The 20,408-nt window shown below is 37.8% G+C and overlaps 1 protein-coding gene across 5 annotated transcripts in view; it reads right to left on the reverse strand.

The window, feature by feature from the left end:
- Window positions 1–20,408, reverse strand: part of PDE10A (phosphodiesterase 10A) — a 332,525-nt gene that overhangs the window by 43,114 nt on the left and 269,003 nt on the right. For all 5 annotated transcript variants that reach the window (XM_031012517.3, XM_055391784.2, XM_055391783.2 and 2 more), the window contains 4 exons: window positions 19,453–19,536; window positions 16,925–17,075; window positions 12,590–12,745; window positions 3,506–3,678 (listed from right to left, as the gene is read on the reverse strand). In XM_031012517.3, the coding sequence (XP_030868377.2) occupies window positions 3,506–3,678; window positions 12,590–12,745; window positions 16,925–17,075; window positions 19,453–19,536 (564 nt within the window). The remainder of the gene's footprint in view (window positions 1–3,505; window positions 3,679–12,589; window positions 12,746–16,924; window positions 17,076–19,452; window positions 19,537–20,408) is intronic.

Genomic DNA, 20,408 nt, shown 5'->3' on the forward strand with positions numbered 1-20,408 from the left:
CTAGCTCCAAAGCTTCAAAGGATGAGCTGACTCCTGTCAGGGGCTAATGTAGCTGGTGACATCAGGGTAAAGCCAATGATCATTTACCATTTCAAAAATTCTAGGGTCCTTAAGAATTATGCTAAGTCGATTCTGTCTGTGCTCTATAAATGGAACAACAAAGCCTCGATGACAGCACATTTGTTTAGAGCATGATATACTGAACATTCTAAGCCTCCTATCAAAACTTACTGCTCAGAAAGAAAGGTTCCTTTCAAAATGTTACTGCTCATTGACAATGAACAAAGTCACTCAAGAGCTCCGATGGACATGCACAGGATTAATGTGTTTTCAAGCCTGTTCACACAACATCTATTCTGTAGCTAATGGATCAAAGTGTAACTTTGTCCTTCAAGTCCTATTATCTAAGAAATACGTCTTGTAAGAATATAGCTGTTATAGACAGTGATTCCTCCAATGAATGTGGGAAAGGTGAATTGAAAACCTTTTGGAAAAGATTCACCATTCTAGATGCCATTGAGAACATTCATGATTCATAGGAGGTAGTCAAAGCTTCAAGACTTCAGTGGAGGAAGAAACTGCAGACGTGGTGGAAACTAGTGGAGCCTGAAAATGATGACTGATGCAATCATGATCAAACTTGAACGGATGAGGTGCTTCTTATGAATGAGCCAAGAAAGTTTCTTGAGATGACATCTACTTCTGGTGAAGATGCTGTGAACATGGTTGAAATGTCAGCAAAGGATTTAGAATATTCCATAAACTTGTTTGACAAAGCAGGGGCAGGGTCTGAGAGGACTGACTCTAATGTTGAAGGAAGTTCTACTGCAGGTGAAATGCCATCAAACAGCATCACAAGCTGCAGAGAAATTTTCTGTGAAAGGAAGAGTCCATTGATGTGACAGACTTCACTCTTGTCATATTTTAAGAAACTGCCACATCCGGGCTGGGCACAGTGGCTCTGGCCTGTAATCCCAGTTACTCAGGAGGCTGAGGTGGGAGGACTGCTTGAGGCCAGGAGTTTGAGACCAGCCTGGGCAACACAGCAATACCCTATCTCTAAAATAAGAAATGAAAAAAATTAGCTGGGCATGGTGGTGTGTGCCTGTAGTCCCAGCTACTCAGGAGGTTGAGGTAGGAGGATCCCTGGCGCCCAGGAGTTCAAGGCTGCAGTGAGCTATGATGATGCCACTGCACGTTGACAGGCTGAACAAGACCCCATCTTTAAAAAAGAAGGAGAAGAAAACAAATTGCCACATGCATCCCTACCGTCCCATGATTTGCAACCACCACCCTGGTCAGAAGCCACCAATACTGAGGCAAGACCCTTCACCAGTAAAAAGATTATGATTTGCTGACGTCTTAGATGATCATTAGCATTTTCAAGCAACAAAGCATTTTTAAATTAAGGTGTGCATTTTTTAGGCATGATGTTATTGCATACTTAGTAGAACACATGGTGTAAATACAAATTTTATATGCACTGGGAAACCAAAAAGTTTGTGTGACTTGCTTTATTATGAAATTTCTCTTACAATACATCTGAGTTATGCTTGAACATACTGTATGCACACACGCACACACACACCCCTACCTTTGAAAAATCACAGAAAAATGCCTAAGGTGACATTACATGAAATAGACAGTTGATACTGGAATGCAGAAAAATAGAATATTACTCTTTTTTATACCTCTATATTATTTGAATCATTAAAACAAACATGCATTGCCTTTCAATGCATGTTTCAATGCATATTTGTTTTAATTGCTTTTCAAGTTATATGTCAAAAATTATTTAAACATGCACCACTAACACATATGTACATGGGTACCAAAAGTGTTGTTATTTTTAGGTAAATGTTTAAATCTCCTATATTATAATAATCATTGTAATCATTCTGCTGAAAAGATTATATTCAAGAAACTGGATACTAGTTACATGATTCTTATTTACAACCCCAAAAGAAAAAAAAGAAAGCGTATGGGTTTCAGGAAACCAAGGGGTATTTCATGAAGGCTCTATTTCCCTGATCTTCTGATTGCCATAAAAAAATACTGAACAAACACCTGTTTCTACATGTCTTGGAACAAGGACTACACACAACCTGTTGGAGACATAAAGACTGTAGACCACACTTCTCATGTGGGCTGAAGGAAAAGAAAGACATGCTAGAACACCCTAATTGATGTTTAGGGGCTTTTCCCTGATACCATCCCTCTGTATGGTCCAGGAAGAGGCCCTGGCAATGTCCTCAGACTGCCATGTGTGAAAATAAGATATCTTTGTATTGTTTTTCTTAAATAAGGTTCCCTAAATTGTATCAGTTTCAAGCTCTACAAAATCTGGATCTGTCCAGTTTGAAGGTAAGTTGAATCACAAATAACTGCTGCTTATCCAAAAGCATCAATATCATTATACAAATGGTACTTATTCTTGAAGAGGTAAACTTTATTAGATATCTATAGTCATTTGTAAAACCAACATTTTGTATTTGGTGTACCTGAGAGAATAGTGAATTGTTTCTAAGAACTTTAAAACAGTCTGTCCCAAAGAACAAAATGTAGGATCAGTACTTAATGAATCACAGAGGAGATATACAGAACACCTGAACAAAAAGTATAAATCCAAATTCAGCAAGACTGGCAAAGAAGCAGTAAGTGAGTGCTCACCAGCCTAGGGACAAAGATGTCCTCACTTAAGCAGAAGTTGGTCAGACATGCAAACAGGAACAGGAAAGCCACAGAAATAAAAGCTACTGTTACCACTACAAACTGTCAAGGGTAGATGGCAGGTCAGCCAATGAACTTCGATCTAATATACAGATGGGTGAACAGGTTCATAAAGAACATACCTGACCTATTTCTGAATCCACTAGGCAAGACACCCATCCTCAAAAACAAAAGGGCATCAGACTAATTTAGCCTGATTCCATTAGGATATCTAATTTATCTAATCCTCCTTGTTGTAATTCCATGTTCACCAAATAAACTTTTCATTGCTGCTTGGCTTTCTACCCCATGGGATGCCAATATTCTGACCCTTGTGACTGCCTAATACAATTACAGATCAATAAAACGGAAGTCCAGTTTCTACACCAATCACATTAGCTTGCTTAATAGGACTGGATTCTGAAAATGGAATCCATTTTCATTTGCTCTTGAGTGTCTGAGGCCAATGGCCAGACCCTGAATGCTGATCAATGCAAGAAGGGACCTCTTGGAGAAACATCATTCCAGCCTTTCCTTTGAAAGTTGCCAATCCCTGTGTGATTAGTGTAACTTCCAATCTGTATTTTAATTATCCTCACTAGACATTGCCAGCAATCTTGTCAAACAATAAAGCATCTAAAGTACATATAAACAAGATGTACATAAAATGAAAAACATGTAAATTTTTTACATTCCTTCTTTCAAATACAAGCTTACGCCACATTACATTTCTTAAGTATCAGTTTATTCCAGATAACACTTTCTGGGCTTCTAAGCTTTTAAAAATTATTTTTACCTATGTGATTGATTATTAAGGTTTAGTGATCCGGTCTGGTACATCTCTTCCAACTGCTTCCTGTTTCCAAAGTATAAAGCAAGGTCTGTGGCAATGATGGCTTTGCGGATGATCTCAAGCACCTGCTCATATTCACTGGAGCTCAGAGTGGAGAAGATATTGTGCCCTTCCAACTATGGAAAAAATACAAATAAAAACCACCAATAACAAGCACAAGCTCTAATCTTATGACATTTTCAGTTATTTGAAACTATATAGTCAGTCAATGACATCTGGCACACTAATGAAAGGTTTTGGGGAAACAAAAGAATAGTTAGAAATGACGAATGAAAACAGCGTTTTGGTTTCTCTTTAAGCTACAGAAACAATGAAACTACCACTTAAATAAACTATTGCAACTATAATAACATCATTTACTACCACAAAACCCCAGTGATTTAAATATATCTAGTTCTTGGATATTTCTAATAGTTAAAAAAACTTGAAAATGTAAAATATTTAAGTTAAAGACTTTTCCTCTTAAGCCAATTAAAAACTTCAGTAATTTTTGTATTATACTAGAACCTTAATGGGCTTAAAAAGGCATGTATATCCTTGTCCACTTCAGGTTGTAACATACCAAAACATGCTTAATAGATAGTAATATATTTCTCTGTATCCTAGAAGAAAATGTCCTACAACCTCAATAAAATGTTTATTCAAACACATTAAAAACTCTAAGGGAAGAGTACCTTTCCCTACAACACAAATCACTGAAGCTACGACAATTCTAGGACCATCTTCTATTCCCAAGGGAGGTGGGAATGGCAGATCATCACCCTACACGACACCAGACCACTGGTAATCTGGATTCTATTGGCTCAGAATATCCTTCGTGTATTAATCTTTTAAAAACTTTATAATAATTTATACCTGTGAAAATTTTAAGGTTTTTATTTGTAATTGAGAAAAAAAAGCCTTTGTTGAAACTAAAAAGTTTGAGATAATTAAGACGCAGTCAATTTGCAGATTCATCAATTATTTTGATATTATTTCATTATTGGTCAATATAGTACTACTCTAAGTTGATTTTCAATTAATTTCACTTTTCTTAATATACATTTATTGAGTTAAAATACAGTAAAAACTTACAATGATTGAAGCATATTTCTTTAAAAAATTAGACATCTCACTAAGACACTGTTTCTTCATATTCTTAAATGAAATTATACATGCACCATTTGTTTTCAATTATCAGAATAGTTTCATATTATTTGCTCTTAAAGTCTTGGAAGTATTTGAATTACTGTATGATAAATGCAGCAAATGGACTCAGGTCTAGTTATTTATTTTCCTGACAATAATAGTAGTAAGACCTTACATTTGTAGAAAGTTCTACAGCTTACAAAGCACTTTCAAACACATGACTTCATTTTCAAATTATAAAACTTGTATTAGTTCAGAGTTCCCACATGGATTGTACATGAGATGCTATGAGATGAGCCGTTTGAGCACAGGCTGGTTAGTGACTGATGGGGACAACGGGAGGGGACTCAGGCTTTGGGCTGGTGGCTGAACTCAATAATCATCCAAGCTCAACTCTCTTCAATTTTGTTGTAGAAAGTTTTAAGAAGGAAATATTGATTCATGCTGTGGTATCTGCTTTCCTTTGAAGTGACCGTAACTCAAGTGAAGCAGGTAGCCTCTGCATCAACACTGAATGCCTCTCACCTCTATTTCCCACTTCATGAACATGTTTCAGCATGTCTGGCTGGTGCTCATGCACACATCTGCTTTCAGCAGGTCATGTGAAGGGAATCACAGCTGATACAATTTTATGCTTTGTATTTGTATGCTTTACTCTCTTTATCACCAATAATTATCACCATAACCTGTTAAATTATAGTATATAAAATATTCTAGTCTGCTGTTGACATTTAAAAAGAAATATCTCTAAAATAGGGTCTCCTTAGCCTAGGCTCTATAAATTCTGTAGAGTTATAAACTCACTGCAATTCTACACACTGGATATGTCATCTGTAAGCTCATGTTTTTATCAGAGTCCCAAAAGTGTCGACTGTCCCAAAGCAAATTAAGATTTATTTTAAAGAATGTATATATTCTACTGACTACTTCGGAGTCATTACTTTTCAGTATTAAAGGAAACTAGGTGAAAAAGCTCCATAGAGGGCTTTTATAATGAAAAGGTCTAACTCATTTACTGTCCCCTTCAATAATTTACAAGAGTAAAGGGAATGAATGAACAAACAAAAAATAAATGTCTCCCTTTTCTTTCTTTGAGACAGAGTCTCGCTCTGTCACCAGGCTGGAGTGGATCTCTGCTCACCACAATCTCTGCTTCCTGGATTCAAGCGATTCTCCTGCCTCAGCCTCTAGAGTAGCTGGGATTATAGGGATGCACCACCACACCTGGCTAATTTTTTTTTTTTTTTTTTGTATTTTTAGTAGAGACGGAGTTTCACCATGTTGGCCAGGATGCTCTTCATCTCCTGACCTCGTGATCCGCCTGCACCGGCCTCCCAAAGTGCTGGGATTACAGACGTGAGCCACCGCGCCAGGCCATGTCTCCCTTTACTTTAAGAGAATCTAGCATTTTGCTGCTACCCAAACTAAAGAAAATAAGGAAGGGAGACACAAACAATGAAGCATAGCAGACAAACAGTATCTTCTTTAAACCTCCAACCTCACATTTGTTAACACATAATAAATCCTTATAATGCATTATAATACTTTTATACACCAATTGATAATTTTACTATAGTTACGTAGTTTGAAGTCTATGTTAATTCAAGCTAGTTGATTCCATTTTGCATAAATCAAGCATGAAATAGTAGACTTTTTATACCCACGAATGTTTCTAAAACTTAACGTGGGTGAACAGCATATAATTCTTAACTCTATGGAAGCACACAGGGAGGCTCTGGTTGTATGTAAATGCTGTGGCTGAGATCTGATATTAGAGAATGGAAACAATGTTGAAATTGGTGCTGACGCTGAAAGATGACCCAGGGACCGCCTTGAATAGACGACTGCCAACACTCCTTCCAGCCCTTAATCATAAGGATCCTAAAGGCTGTTAGTATTCTGTCCACTGCTGGGGTATTAGGGAACCACTGCTTTTGGAAAAAAACGTCAACGATGCAACTAAGCGCATCAAACATTCATGATGGCAATGCCTTTACAATACATATAATACTGATTTTGAAAGTTAATTACCTAGTACATCAAACCACATATTAGGAAGCATTATAGTACCATAATTAAGAGCGCCGATTTTGGAGCCAAATAATTCTATCTTTTAATGTCATTCTGCCACTTACTAGTTACGTGACAAATAGATTACTTAACCTCTTTGATGCATATTATTCTCATCTGTAAAATGAAAATAAATTAATAATACCTATCTCATGGGGATATAATAAAAATAAACTGTATTAAAATATGTACAAAATATTTAAGTTTCTGGTTCATTCTAAGTACCCAATACATGATAAAACGATTACTATTATAATAGTGATGATTGATGATGACGATGATGATGATGATGATGATAAAATCTACCAGTACAACTTCCACAGTCAGAGTTAAAGGAAAGAGAGATGAAAAAACAAATATATGCCTAAAAATGAATTTGATAGCCAAATACCTTTTCTATTCAGAACATAGCTGTAGAAGAGGACGGATTTAAACTAGCCACTTTGTCATATATTTTAGATTACCAGTACAGGTAGTGTTGAATATAAGTACAATAATTTTGCTATAATTGTAATATACAACAGCAAATTGTACCTAGTGCAGACGAATTGGAAGAACTCTCTAGCTAAGTAACAGAAATAGTGCTTCTATAAAGAGTAGTAAGAAGTCACGGGATCCCAAAATGTTGGTATAAATAGATAACTTTCTGAAATATGATCACATTTCAAAAGCAACAGATAATTTAAGATTAGTGGAACATTAAGAAAATGTTCTCAATAATGAGAATAATCATTCCTAATTGGTCTGTTTTCTAAAATTTTGACTATTTTCAAAGTCAAAATGGGGTATTAAAAAAGGCAAAGAAAAAGTATAGTTTCAATGTTCAAAATAATCATTAATATCTTATGAGTAAACAGAATAAATTCATTTAATATTCCAGCAATAATGATTCAATTACCATTACTAATTGTAAGCTAGTAAGTTTTAGGCAAGAAAACAAAGCTCACCTATGTTCTTGGATGTAACTGTCCACACAAAACAGTCTGCTCACATGAAGGCATTCTGCTTGCCTTCTTCCCCTGCTCAGTGTCTCAGCTCTCTGCCCCACTGGACACAGCTACTCACTTTCCTCACGTAAAGCTTCAGTTTCAGTCTCTGAGTGCTGGTTCTGCCCACTCTGTATCTTCCCCTCCCCATGCTCTACCTTCACACTTCCACTTGTGCCCATATCAACAGCCCCAGAGGTGGGCCTGTGAGTCCAGAGGTGAAGAAGGGGCAGTGACTCTCCTCATCAGCTTCTAATTCAGAAGAAGTGGGAAGCTAAACTCACAAACAGAAAATTTCAATGCAATGTTAAAAACAAACAAAAAAACAAACAAAACACTAACATGTATGTATGCTTGAGGTGCTCAGGCGCTATGTAAAAGGGGGGCAGTGCTGTACCCCAGTGATGTGGGGATACATTCAAAGAATTTTACAGGATGAGGTCATGCCTGAGTGGGGGGCCACAGAAAGGGTGTGGGGTAATTACATGTAGAGAGAACCCGGCCAACGGCACAGAGTTAAGATACGGTCTGAAACTACAGAAGCAGAGCAGATCTGTAGTCCTGGAACAGACAGGGGCCACTCATGAAAGACTTGTATATCCACTAAGAAAACAGGAAATTATTCCAGAGGCCCCAGAGAGTCACTAATGACTTTTAAACAGGAGAAAACAGACATATACTTGGAGGACGGATTTGGGATACAAACACTTGGAGAAACAGTGATGGATAAGGAGGAAAAGGCGGAAAAACAGACAAAATACGATGAAGGCTGAAACTGGGATGTCAAGTAGGGATGGTGCTTGCCACGTGGGAGCTGTAGGGGTCAGAGGGGCAGATTACCATTTACTAGAGACTCAAGTGAGTTTCCTGTCTGCTAAATGTCCACCATGAGCTCTACACAGCGACGGGCCCCAAACACCATGAAAACAATCCTGATGGCCAGCATTAAGGCACGATGGGAAGCTCAGGGAAAAATGAGAACGCAGACTGACCTTCTCTGCAGATGCTCTTGTATTTACCCTTACTTCATGACTTAATCTCTTCCCATTGCCCACTCAACACGGGATTATCTACTGCATCCCTATCACTGTGACCAAGGTCAAGGCAAGCTGTGAGCAAATACACACTTCCTGCTTTTCCCTACCATGAGTAACGTGTGTGTGTATGTGCGAGTGAGTGTGTGTGTGTGTGTGTTTGTGTAGGGAGAGAGAGAGGGGGCGACTGAAGGTTAGCTTTTCAAGTCTACTGTATTATTCTCCTTGCTTGCTGTTGTCACTGTGTTAGCCAGCAGTACTCTTCTGAATGCCCTGCTTATCCAGTAGATACCACTGGCAGCCATAGTGAAAGCTGGCACTCAGGTTGGCAAAACTATAATAAGCAGCCACATATGCAACACACACCTGTGAAGATGCCTGATGAGGAACTATTTCCAACCATCATACACAAAATTGCTTATGTCCTATCTGTCTGTGTGGCCAGAGGATGGGCAGTGCCCTGCTCATAATCATCTGTGTGGCAATGCAGATCAAGAAAGCAATGGGAAAAGTCTTTTGTGGATAAACAGAAGTATCACAGGTATTCATATTATGAAACTATATATTGTTCTTATTTTAATGACTGGAAGTTGGAATTTTTAACTGTTACCCAAGGATAGCATCTTAATTAGTCAAGCTTGTAGGTGTCTTTTGATGAAACATAAAATCAGCAGGACTTGGTGGTAACAGGATGGAGGGATGGGAAGACAAAGCTAAAGAAGGGAAAAATGACTACTCTAAGGTCATCAGCCTGCATTCCTGGGTCAATGAGATTGCCACCACAGAGATATAAAATACAAAAGGCACCTAAATAAGTATAATACCAAGCACAATTCGGGCCATACTGAATACAGGGTTCAACTGCTTGGGCAGAAGTCCTATTGAGCCCTAGGCAGAATTACATGGGTATGAGAGTCCTCAGGGCACCACTGTCAGTTAGAGCCACAGGTGTGCCAGGTGGTGGGCCAATGAGAAGAACAACGTAAAGGCAGAAGTCAGGGGACTCAGGCCTTCCTCACTCTGACGGTGAGTTCCAGAGGACAGGGATTTGTGGTTGTTCTGTTTATCACTATATCCCCCGTGCCTAAAACAGGTGTTGGCAAATAGAAGGTGCTCAGTAAGTATGTTTGTTATTAAATTGAATTTCAGGGACCAGTTAGATGAATCCAAAAAAACACTCAGAGAAGTATCATGAGGATTACTGCAAGATCAGCCAAGTGTACAGAAATTTTCCGAAGAGGAAGACACTCTTTCCTGAATGTTCCTGCCCATGTAGATTGGGTTGTCTGTTTATGGCCCCAATATTATTTCTCTCTCGGCGTAGCTCAAATTGAAGGGATGTGGTCAATCGAACATATAAATTTGTTTTCAAACTGGCAGTGCTTTTCATCTGAATTTGCAGCAATCCCTAATTCTTATTCCCAGCTTCTGTTTTTGCAATGTACCTAGTACCTTATCTTCTCTAAGTAGAACAAATTTGTCATTATTATTAATTCACCAATGACTGAAATTCCAGCTCTAATATCTGAACCTATTCTCCCATGCCTTTTTAAATGCCAACAGCTCACCTGTCTGAACTTAACTTACTGCCATGAGCTCCTGTTACTAGTTCTGATCTGTTTTTAGGAACACCGCCTTAAGTAATCTGCAAGCCCCACATCGCTGAGGGTTTGCCAAAATGGAGGCAAACCACCCTAAACCTCCATTTTTGATGGCAGCAACTGGGCCAAGTCTTCCTAGGGCTTAGGTGGACCTGGAGCTTCACCATCCCCACCTGCCTTGATGTGACTGCTGTATTACAAGGTTTATTTATTATTCTGCTCAGGGGCAATAAACTTTGCAATCTGGCCTCCTTCAAAACTAATCCTATTATATTTAATACAGCCTTTCTAAAGAAACTCTATATTGGCTATTAAAATTCAGCTGTGATTAAACTGCTAGCAATGCTGTACTGTCAAATGCATGAATTCATTTAGGACATGGGATGCTAATTCAGTGACTCCTAATTATTTTTAAGTGAAGTCATCCTGATGTTGTTTCTGGCGTTTATTCTTCTTAAACAAATAAATAGCCTCCAATGATGAGTGAGGTCAAAGTAGACATTAGCTGTCATGAAGTTTTAGAACGTTCATCCATTTACAAAAAAGCATGTTTTATATATATGTGTAAATATATGTACACATACATATACACACACGCCTTTTATCCTGCTTAAATTTCTATGTATGCAGCCAGGCGCGGTGGCTCACGCCTGTAATCCCAGCACTTTGGGAGGCTGAGGCGGGCGGATCACAAGGTCAGGAGATTGAGACCATCCTGGCTAACACAATGAAACCCCATCTCTACTAAAAAAAAAAATACAAAAAAAAAAATTAGCCGGGCGTGGTGGTGGGCTCCTGTAGTTCCAGCTACTCGGGAAGCTGAGGCAGGAGAATGGTGTGAATCCAGGAGGCGGGGCGTGCAGTGAGCCCAGATCGCGCCACTGCACTCCAGCCTGGGCGACACAGCGAGACTCTGTCTCAAAAAAAAAATTTCTATGTATGCTTGTTTTATGCCGGTATGTATGTATCTATGTAAACATATGTCATTTAAAAAGGAAAGAGCTGGTGTCAAGCAAATGATAGGAATGATGACTACATGTTGCTTTCAGGACTAAACTGAACCATGAGGCAAGCTCAACATCAGCTACCTACTGGGGATGGCTTGAAAACGACTCAAATAGCTCCACATCTGAAATACTTTTCACTTCTACCCAGCAGGTAATTCGAAGAGCACCCACAATAGAGTAAGGTCATCATTTACCTTCGTAGGCCTGAGGACATGAGACCTGGACAGGTCAGTTTTGCTGGGTTTTAAAAAGGACTGAGCATGCAGCACTACCAATCACGTGGACAGTTAAGTCAAACGAGGAGGCACTAAGAGAAGCCTTTGGGAAACTGAGGGGAGAAAAAAAAATCCTGGCATTTAGAGGAGGCCTGGCCTATTCAACAGAGAAAAACTGCACCAAGTAGCAAAAGCTTTTCTGCTTCGCAACTTGCCTATGGCCAGTTACTGGCAGAGTCACTGCTGGCATTTTGCTGTGACATCCTAACAACTCAAAACCCTTTCCCTTAGACACATCGTTGGAAGACCTAACGAGGATTTCTCTTCCTACTTAGAGGTGCTGACAGTGACAGGAAAATATAGGGCCCACTATACTTAAGCCGAACCCAGATTATATTTTTAAACATTCTTTGTGATAGGAATCAAGTCACTATGATGTAATAGCTACCTTGATAAGATGAGTTTGAGAAAAATCATTTAAGAAAGAAGGAGCGTATATATCCCATGTTGAAGTGATGTCTGTGATTGTCTACATCAATTACCAAGAACATCTTAAAGGCAATAAAATAAATAAACAAAACGTACAGTGTAAAAAAAGAAAGGCTACAATGCACTTAAAACCTTATATTTAGCTAACTTTTAAGATTTGCTGTTCAATATCTTCTTGTTCAAGAATATGATAATCTATATAATTAATTGATTTAAACTATGTAAAATAAGTATTGCTTTAGGGTTACATGTACTTCCTGATATAATATTTAAAAAACAAATGTGATTGCAAAATACATACATTCAAATTATTTGTAAAGGATTCTTTATGCAAAAAACACTATTATTTAATGATGACTATAAATATAAGGTTCTACAATAAAAAGTAGCTGTTGCTTTTAAGGAAGCCATAATGATCTTCCTTTTCCACCTATGAAGTATCCCTATCTCCCAGACAGCCCTTCAGACTAAGCGGGAGACGGCGTGCAGTGACTCACCTGGAGGATGGACACGGTCTGGGAGAAGTGGTGCTGCTCCATGGTGGAAGTGGAGTAGAGAGCAGCCAGAGGGTGGTCGAACTTCTGCAGGTAGCTGTTACTGAAGCCCCTGTGGTCCAGGTCATGACACAGACACGCAATCAGCAGTCCTTTGCGCTTTAAAAAATAATATGATGCAGAGATGTTCAAAACACAGAAACACACATGAGCAGACTCACCGCTTACATTCATGTCACATTACTTTCTGGCATTAATATAGCACAAATACAGCATTCTGGCATAAAGAATCCTATACAAATAGAGCAAACCCTTAGGAATCTTTGAAATTCCAGATAATCTAACTCATTTGTAGCCCCTTTCTTTGTTTCTCTGCTTAGGAATCTGATAGTCAAATTATTTTTGAGTTTCTCTCTCAACTCTAGGAAAAGGTGCAGGAGGTATCAACTTAAAGGTATAAAGCAAATGTTCCAAAAAATTACAGATAAAGCAAATCTGCACAAGGAAAGAAAGGTCAGTTTCAGCAAAATCTATTCAATGTTAAATTCTAACAATGCTATTGCTATTATAAACAATAAATATAACAGGTAAATCATATCGCATGTAAAAATGGCAAATATATAGAAAAAAAGGCAGAGCAGGCTAAAGGAAATTAGAGAAAGTCAGGCTGAGAATGAAATAAACTAGGCAGGCACACCTCATGAAAAGGTCAGGTGTGAGCAAAGACCTGAAACAGGGTAAGGCGAGAGGCAAGCGCAGTGTGGGAGAAAAGCACGCAGGGCAGGGGAGCAGTAACAACATAAACTTGAAGGCGAGTGTGCCCTGAGACTCGGAGGATCAGGACGGTGGCCAGTGGGGTCGAGGGCAGGGGAAGCAGTCATCATAAAAGGCTTATATTCTCAGTGATCTGGGGAACTATTATTACACGGTTTTTAGCAGAGCAGTGTTACGATCTTGCTTATGTATTTACAAGATTATTCTGGCAACTGTGTGGAAAACAGACTCCAGGAGGATGAGAGATCAGTGAGGAGGTTTCTAAAGTAATTGAGGCAAAATGTAATAGAGCTTTAGACCAGGATAATAACAATGAAAGCTTCTATGGGGTGATTAAAGTCTGGATGCGTTTTGCAGGCAGAACCAACAGGATTTTTTGACTGTCAGAGTGTGAAAAGAAAGGACATGAGGAGGGGTCAAGTATGACCTCAAATGTTCTGGCCTTAGAAGCTGTAATGATTACCATCAACTGATATGGAAGAACTGCAGGTGGAATGGGTTTGAGGAGAGAGGTCAGAGTTCATATTTAGACTGAGGCGAAGGAGTCTACTTGATAGTCAAGTGGAGATTTGACAAGTGGAGATTTTGTTTTGACAGGTAGCAGCTACTGAAGCCTCAAGGCCTGGAGACAGGCCTTTGCTAGAGAAATGAAACTGTCAGTGCCCATGTGGCGTTTAAGGCCACATGACTGGCTGAGCTCACCAAGGTTGTAGTTTGAGGTCGGAGGAGGGTCAAGGTCTAAGTTCTCAAGTACTCCCAATTCTAAAATAAATCATCCAGGGGGCAATTAAATACTTGATAAAAATTGAAGGCAAGAAAGAACTCTATAGGTTAAATCCTATTACAACACATTTCATATGACAGTTTCTATTCTCTCATGAAGGGATTTGGAGTGGAATTCAGGTTATGCCAAACATTGCTTGAAAAGATTGAAGTGTTTAAAGAATATTGACTCAATGTGTTAGTAACAATCACAATTTTTATTTTGAAAGACAAATTATACCTGAAAAGGGGAAACAGACTGCATGGTCTAAGTCTGAGGAAAGAGAAGGATTAAGAAAAAAACAACAACAACAAAACAAAAACAAACAAACAAAAAACCCAAAGGGAGGAACAGCTGGTGCATTCGCAGGAAAACCAAGAGTGCCGAATGTCCCGGGATTCAATTGAAGACACTGAGCACTAACCCTCGGATCTCGCAAGGTGTGGGTCACTGGTGACCTGGAGCAGGGCATTTTCTGGGGTGTTAAGGTCAGAAGCTTGATCAGAGTTGTTTTCAGAAAGAATGCGAGAGGATTTTGAAAGAGTCAATAGGGTAATGCTTACATGGGGTTTACTGCAAAGAAGAGCAAAGCAACAGGGAGGGAGCTGAGAAGAGCGGCAGATCGGAGCATATTCTAAGATGGAAGTAAAAAACTGCATGTGTACATGCAGATGGCAATGATCCAGAAAAGAGGGGTGAAAGCATGATAATGGAGGAGAGAGAAGGGTGGGAAGCACTGGTAAGCAGTGTTCTCAAAGAGGTGGAGGCGACAGATACGATAAAGCAGAAGGGTCAGCTCTGGAGAGGAGTGTGAAGGTTTAAGGAAGTGTGCAAGGCAGAGCCTGCTGAGGGCAGATGCAGACAGATGGGGGTGCTGCGATGGGAGTCAGCAGAAGTTCTCACAGGTACATTTTTAGCGATATGCCTGCTTCTTTATCCTGATAATGCTGAACTGGTTTTTCCCGCCACATAATTGGAAGGGAAATCTCGCCAGTAACCCCTAACCCCATGAAGTATCATGTTAACAATCATACTTGCCTGGCATTCTTAAGATAACTGAATTAATTATGTTGTTAGTATCATTTTGTTTTGGGGTGGTTTCCATGTTATATGCTGCTGTGTCATCATGATGTACCTGATAAGAAATCTCAAGAGTTTTACAATCTTGCACAATACGTAAAAGTTATCATCTTTCCAGTTTTTAAACTCATTTTTAAAATTCATGTGACTTTCAGTAGTTTTATTAAAGGTGTGCCAGAATCATACATCTGAAAATAATGTATAAAGAATCACCCTTGTTAAGCATTTCCCTTTAACAAGATCAAATGATAACTTCTAATAGTTCTTTTAGAGATTAAATTTCTTCTTTATAAAATATGTTTTAAATATTTACATATGTCATTTTGGGGATTATTTTTCAGCCAAAACGATCTGATGTTTTGGGAAAATGTAATGATATAATTCCAGAAATGAATTAGGAACTTAAATGAGAGTCAATATGTATCAACAAAGTTTTTCTCACTTATTGTTAAATTTTCAATTTTTTTGAATATAAATTACAATGCAACTTGAAAGTACAATTTCTATAGTTCTTAAACTCACAAGGTATGGCAAAATGGCAAAACAAGACAATGAAATTGCTTTCTTAAAAGGAACAGAATGGAGAAAATGCTGAAAGTCTCAACAATATGGGGTTCAATAGAAAAGGACTTTGTTAAGACAAACAAATGAAAAAAGGAGAGATTTCATCTGGATCTTTCGCGGGGAGGTGACAAATAATAAATTACTGATCAGGCTAAACTCCACTTGAACTAAAGATTGTTTTTAAAAAAAGCAACAAAAACTAGAGGATAATTTTTTATTCCTTCTTAAAATGCTACTATTTTTTTCCTAGAATGCATCTTTCGAGTTTTCCACTCAGATTGTGAATTTGGTCCAATAGGATGGAAAAGGATAGGATGGACCTTCACGAGTACTAGATTCTAGTTTAAATGTGAATTTGAGAAAAGCACAATTTATTTATCACAAAGATGACAGCTCCTTTCTCTGGACAGTCATAGGTCCCCTAAAAGATGATACCAGTTTTTACAGAGGAGAGAAAGGAGGACTCCCTCTAAGGTGTGAGTAGACACTACCAGGATCAATGTGGTCAGAGGGAGGGATATCCTTCAAAGTCGGGATTGTCCAGATGTAGAATCAGCATCCTTTGTGGCCAGGAGTCACTAAGCATTTAGCCTGGCTTTCAAGTAAGGGACTTTGACTGTGGTTGATGAATGGAAGTGGCCATGTCCAATTCTAACTGTGAGATTACGAAAGCTTTGGATATGTCACTAACTCTGGGTATTTAAAGTCAGGCAAATTAATTAAACATTTCAGATCCTTTAGTTTCCTTATACTAGAGGAGGTCAAAAACACTTATGTCTTCACAGTATTGAATGCTCTAGGTTCTCAAATAGGCAGGATATGTCTACATTATCCAGGGCATATAAGCAATGAATAAAATTCACTGTTTATATCCCTTCAGAACATTTAAGCTTTAACAGGTAAGACAGACTACAAAATTAGTATTTCCTTGGGGGATATTTTGATGAAGTTAAAATTTCTTTTATCTACATTTCTTATACAAAATAATATGCTAAATGTTTGGGTACAGGAGTCTAAAAATGGGCTACTATTGATTTATTAAGCCAAAATTTGTCTTGGAATAACATGTCACAAATCCATGTCATCAATGTGCTCCTGACACACAGTATTAAATCCACTGAGGTTACGAGAAACAGCGGTAAAGAGTGCACACCCACCTCAAGGTCTGTGAAAAGCGTGTGATTGTTCTGAAGTATGGCATACATGCAGTGTGCTACAGTGACCGCATGCTTCCAGTTGTGATAAGGAACCCGCCGATAGTTCTTCTTCACAGACATAATAAAACGACACAACTTTTCAAGCTCAAAGCTGCATGGAAAAGAAATTGTTATGACTGAAACCAGTAGAGAATCACTATGTTGTAGGAGAACTCCCTAGTTTAGGTACACATATGTCTGTACCCTTATACATTTGCAACTCTAAAGATTTCCACCCTGACTGAATCCATGAGCACTGGAAACTCATTCACCAGTTCCTTTCCAGTTCTCTAGCCAAAAAGAAGTAAGAGGATAAAGACTCTTTTATGGTATCTGTTGTGATATAGTAACTGTCCCACCAGCGAAAAAATATCAGTATTAGTACACAGTCACCCGTCACCAGCCTTCATGATCTTCTTTAGTTTTACGTTCATTTCCTAAACCCCACAGTGCTCAAAAGACAACAACACAGCACCATCTTGCTAAAGGGTATTTTGAGCTAATATTTTCCAAAAAGAATATTCAGACTTGCAAACTGCAAATACGTGTATCATGAGACTTTTCTAGAGTTACTATACTTTCAAAGTAATTCCAAAGTATTAAGGTTTATTATACACTCAAATTATTAAGTCACAAATGAACATATCCAAATACTGACATAGTATATAAAATAATATGTATATTTTATTACATATAGTTATACTATGTTTTTATATTTTTTATATTATGTACTTAAGACCCTACAAACTCTCAAAATAGACTTGAGACAGCTTAAAACAAAAGCATATATAAAACAGGGCTTTCTAAAATACCAGGGAGGTCAAGAATTCATAAAAACTTTAAAAAAAATGTAACCTGTGTTTTTCTCCACTGAAAATTTTCAAATGTCTTTGAAGTATAAGGTATGGCATTTTAAGAATTCCAACTGGTCAAACTCTCAACTGCATTCTGAGAATTAACTGGAGTTAGGTATCCTATGCTCATCCTTTTGAAACACTAATTTACAAAAAGCCACAGATAGAAAAGACACAGGCTTCAAGAAGAATGACAATTTAGTTCTAGAGAAACTAAGAGGCTCTATAAGACATTTAATTCCTAAATGAGTAAAAAAGAGCAAAAGAAAACTATTCTTTGCATTTAAATATTGTGTGTTTACACCGAAAAGGATCAGATATAAAGTCAGGAAAGGCCTCTAGGACAGGCCAAAGTGGGTGGGGAAAAGATCTGCAATGAAATGGTGCCATAATCAAATTACTGACAAAGTATCACACTTTGAATAAGAAGACATGTTCCTTTTCGATCTATTCTAATAGATATATGACGTTAGGTTGAAAGTTGATGCTAAATTTACACGTGGTGTTCTAAACATTTATTATTATTATTATTATTATTATACTTTAAGTTCTGGGGTCCATGTGCAGAACGTGCAGGTTTGTTACATAGGTATACACGTGCCATGATGGCTTGCTGCACCCATCAACCCTTCATCTACATTTGCTATTTCTCCTAATGCTATCCCTCCCTTAGCCTCCCATCCCCCAACAGGCCCCAGTGTGTGATGTTCCCCTCCCTGTGTCCACATGTTCTCATTGTTCAACTCCCACTTATGAGAGACAACATGTTGTATTTGGTTTTCTGTTCTTGTGTTAATATGCTGAGAATGATGGTTTCCAGCTTCATCCATGTCCCTGCAAAGGACATGAACTCATCCTTTTTTATGGCTGCATAGTATTCCATGGTGTGTATGTGCCACGTTTTCTTTATCCAGTCTATCATTGATGGGCATTTGGGTTGGTTCCAAGTCTTTGCTATTATGAACAGTGCCACAATAAACATATGTGTGCACATGTCTTTATAGTAGAGTGATTTATAATCTTTTGGGTATATACCTAGTAATGGGATTGCTAGGTCAAATGGTATTTCTAGTTCTAGATCCTTGAGGAATCACCATACCGTTTTCTACAATGGTTGAACTAATTTACATTCCCACCAACAGTGTAAAAGCATTCCTATTTCTCCACATCCTCTCCAGCATCTGTTGTTTCCTGACTCTTCAATGATCGCCATTCTAACTGGCGTGAGATGGTGTCTCATTGCGGTTTTGATTTGCATTTCTCTAATGACCAGTGATGATGAGATTTTTTTCATATGTTTATTAGCTGTATAAAATTCTTGTCAGTAGTAACCCCTGTCTCTTTCAGTTACACAGCCAAAAGAAACTCTAGCCTCTGTTTTTATGAAAGCTTTTTAGATTTTTTAACCAGGCTACAACCATGTTGCTAGAGCCCCTACAGAGAATCTGAAAAGGCTGCATATCTGTATAATAATTTCAGCCCTTTTTTATTGGAATATTTAGGGAAAAAAGTAATTTATACATGCAACATTTAAAAATAATTACAAACAAAGATGGTGGTGAGGCATATATGTAGAAGAAGGAAGAGGTTATGTCACCCAATATTTCAAAAAGTAAATTTTAAAGTCATTCATACCAGGATGTCCCACAGGACCGATGAACCATGTAGACAAAAATTCCAGGCCACATGTTTTCAAAAGGACCAATGTCAAAGTGGAATCTGAAATTTTAAAAGGGCAGTTTATCACTAAATGTAATTAGAATAAACACAGTAAGTAAAGAAAAGCATTTAACTTGTTTGTACCAAGGAGCTAAAAAGACACTGGGAGCTCAGCCATCCCTTTTCCTGCCTTCTTAGCCACATAGCTGTTACTGAAAGATTTCCAGGAAGAAACTCAACATATTGCCTTAGAAATCTAGTCCAATATTTGAGTTATTGATTCATTTTCTATTAATCTGTTTAAAAATGATGCTTCATTTGTTGTCAGAGAAATAAAAAGTACAAAAAGGTATATTACAAATATTAGATAAATATACAATCATAGAAAAGGGGGGAAAAGCCTTTTCAGAAGTATTTTTGGAGTTGAAACTGTTCTATCTCCTATTTTAACTGAGATAACAATTTCACTAATATAAACACCAAAGTTATTACCTATTTTTCATTTGCTAATTTAGTTACCAACATTAGACTTGAATAAACAGTATGGTCTAATATATACTATAATTGCAATTGTAAGGCAAATATTAGCTCTAAGTCACTTCTGAAGGTTTCCTATGTAGATAGTGTTGGCTTACACTTACAATAAACATACAAATTATCATAGGCCCTACCCTCTAGTAACTTAAATATATTAACATAGGATTAAAAAATACAGTATGAGAGTCAAACTATGACAAAATTCTTGAATTTAATTTGGAAGTTTAAATTTATATGGAAATGAGAACTGTTTGATATCTTATGTTAAATGCCATTTTGAGTGTTAAATATTAAACGGTATAAAGTATGCAACAGACTAATGAGAAATGCTAACATTTAGGTTAACTGATTTCAAAACTGAGTTCAGATTTTCTTTTTTAAGGTAATGAGATCTG

This window comes from Gorilla gorilla, chromosome 5, assembly GCF_029281585.2.
Source record: "Gorilla gorilla gorilla isolate KB3781 chromosome 5, NHGRI_mGorGor1-v2.1_pri, whole genome shotgun sequence".
Taxonomy (NCBI): Eukaryota; Metazoa; Chordata; class Mammalia; order Primates; family Hominidae; genus Gorilla; species Gorilla gorilla.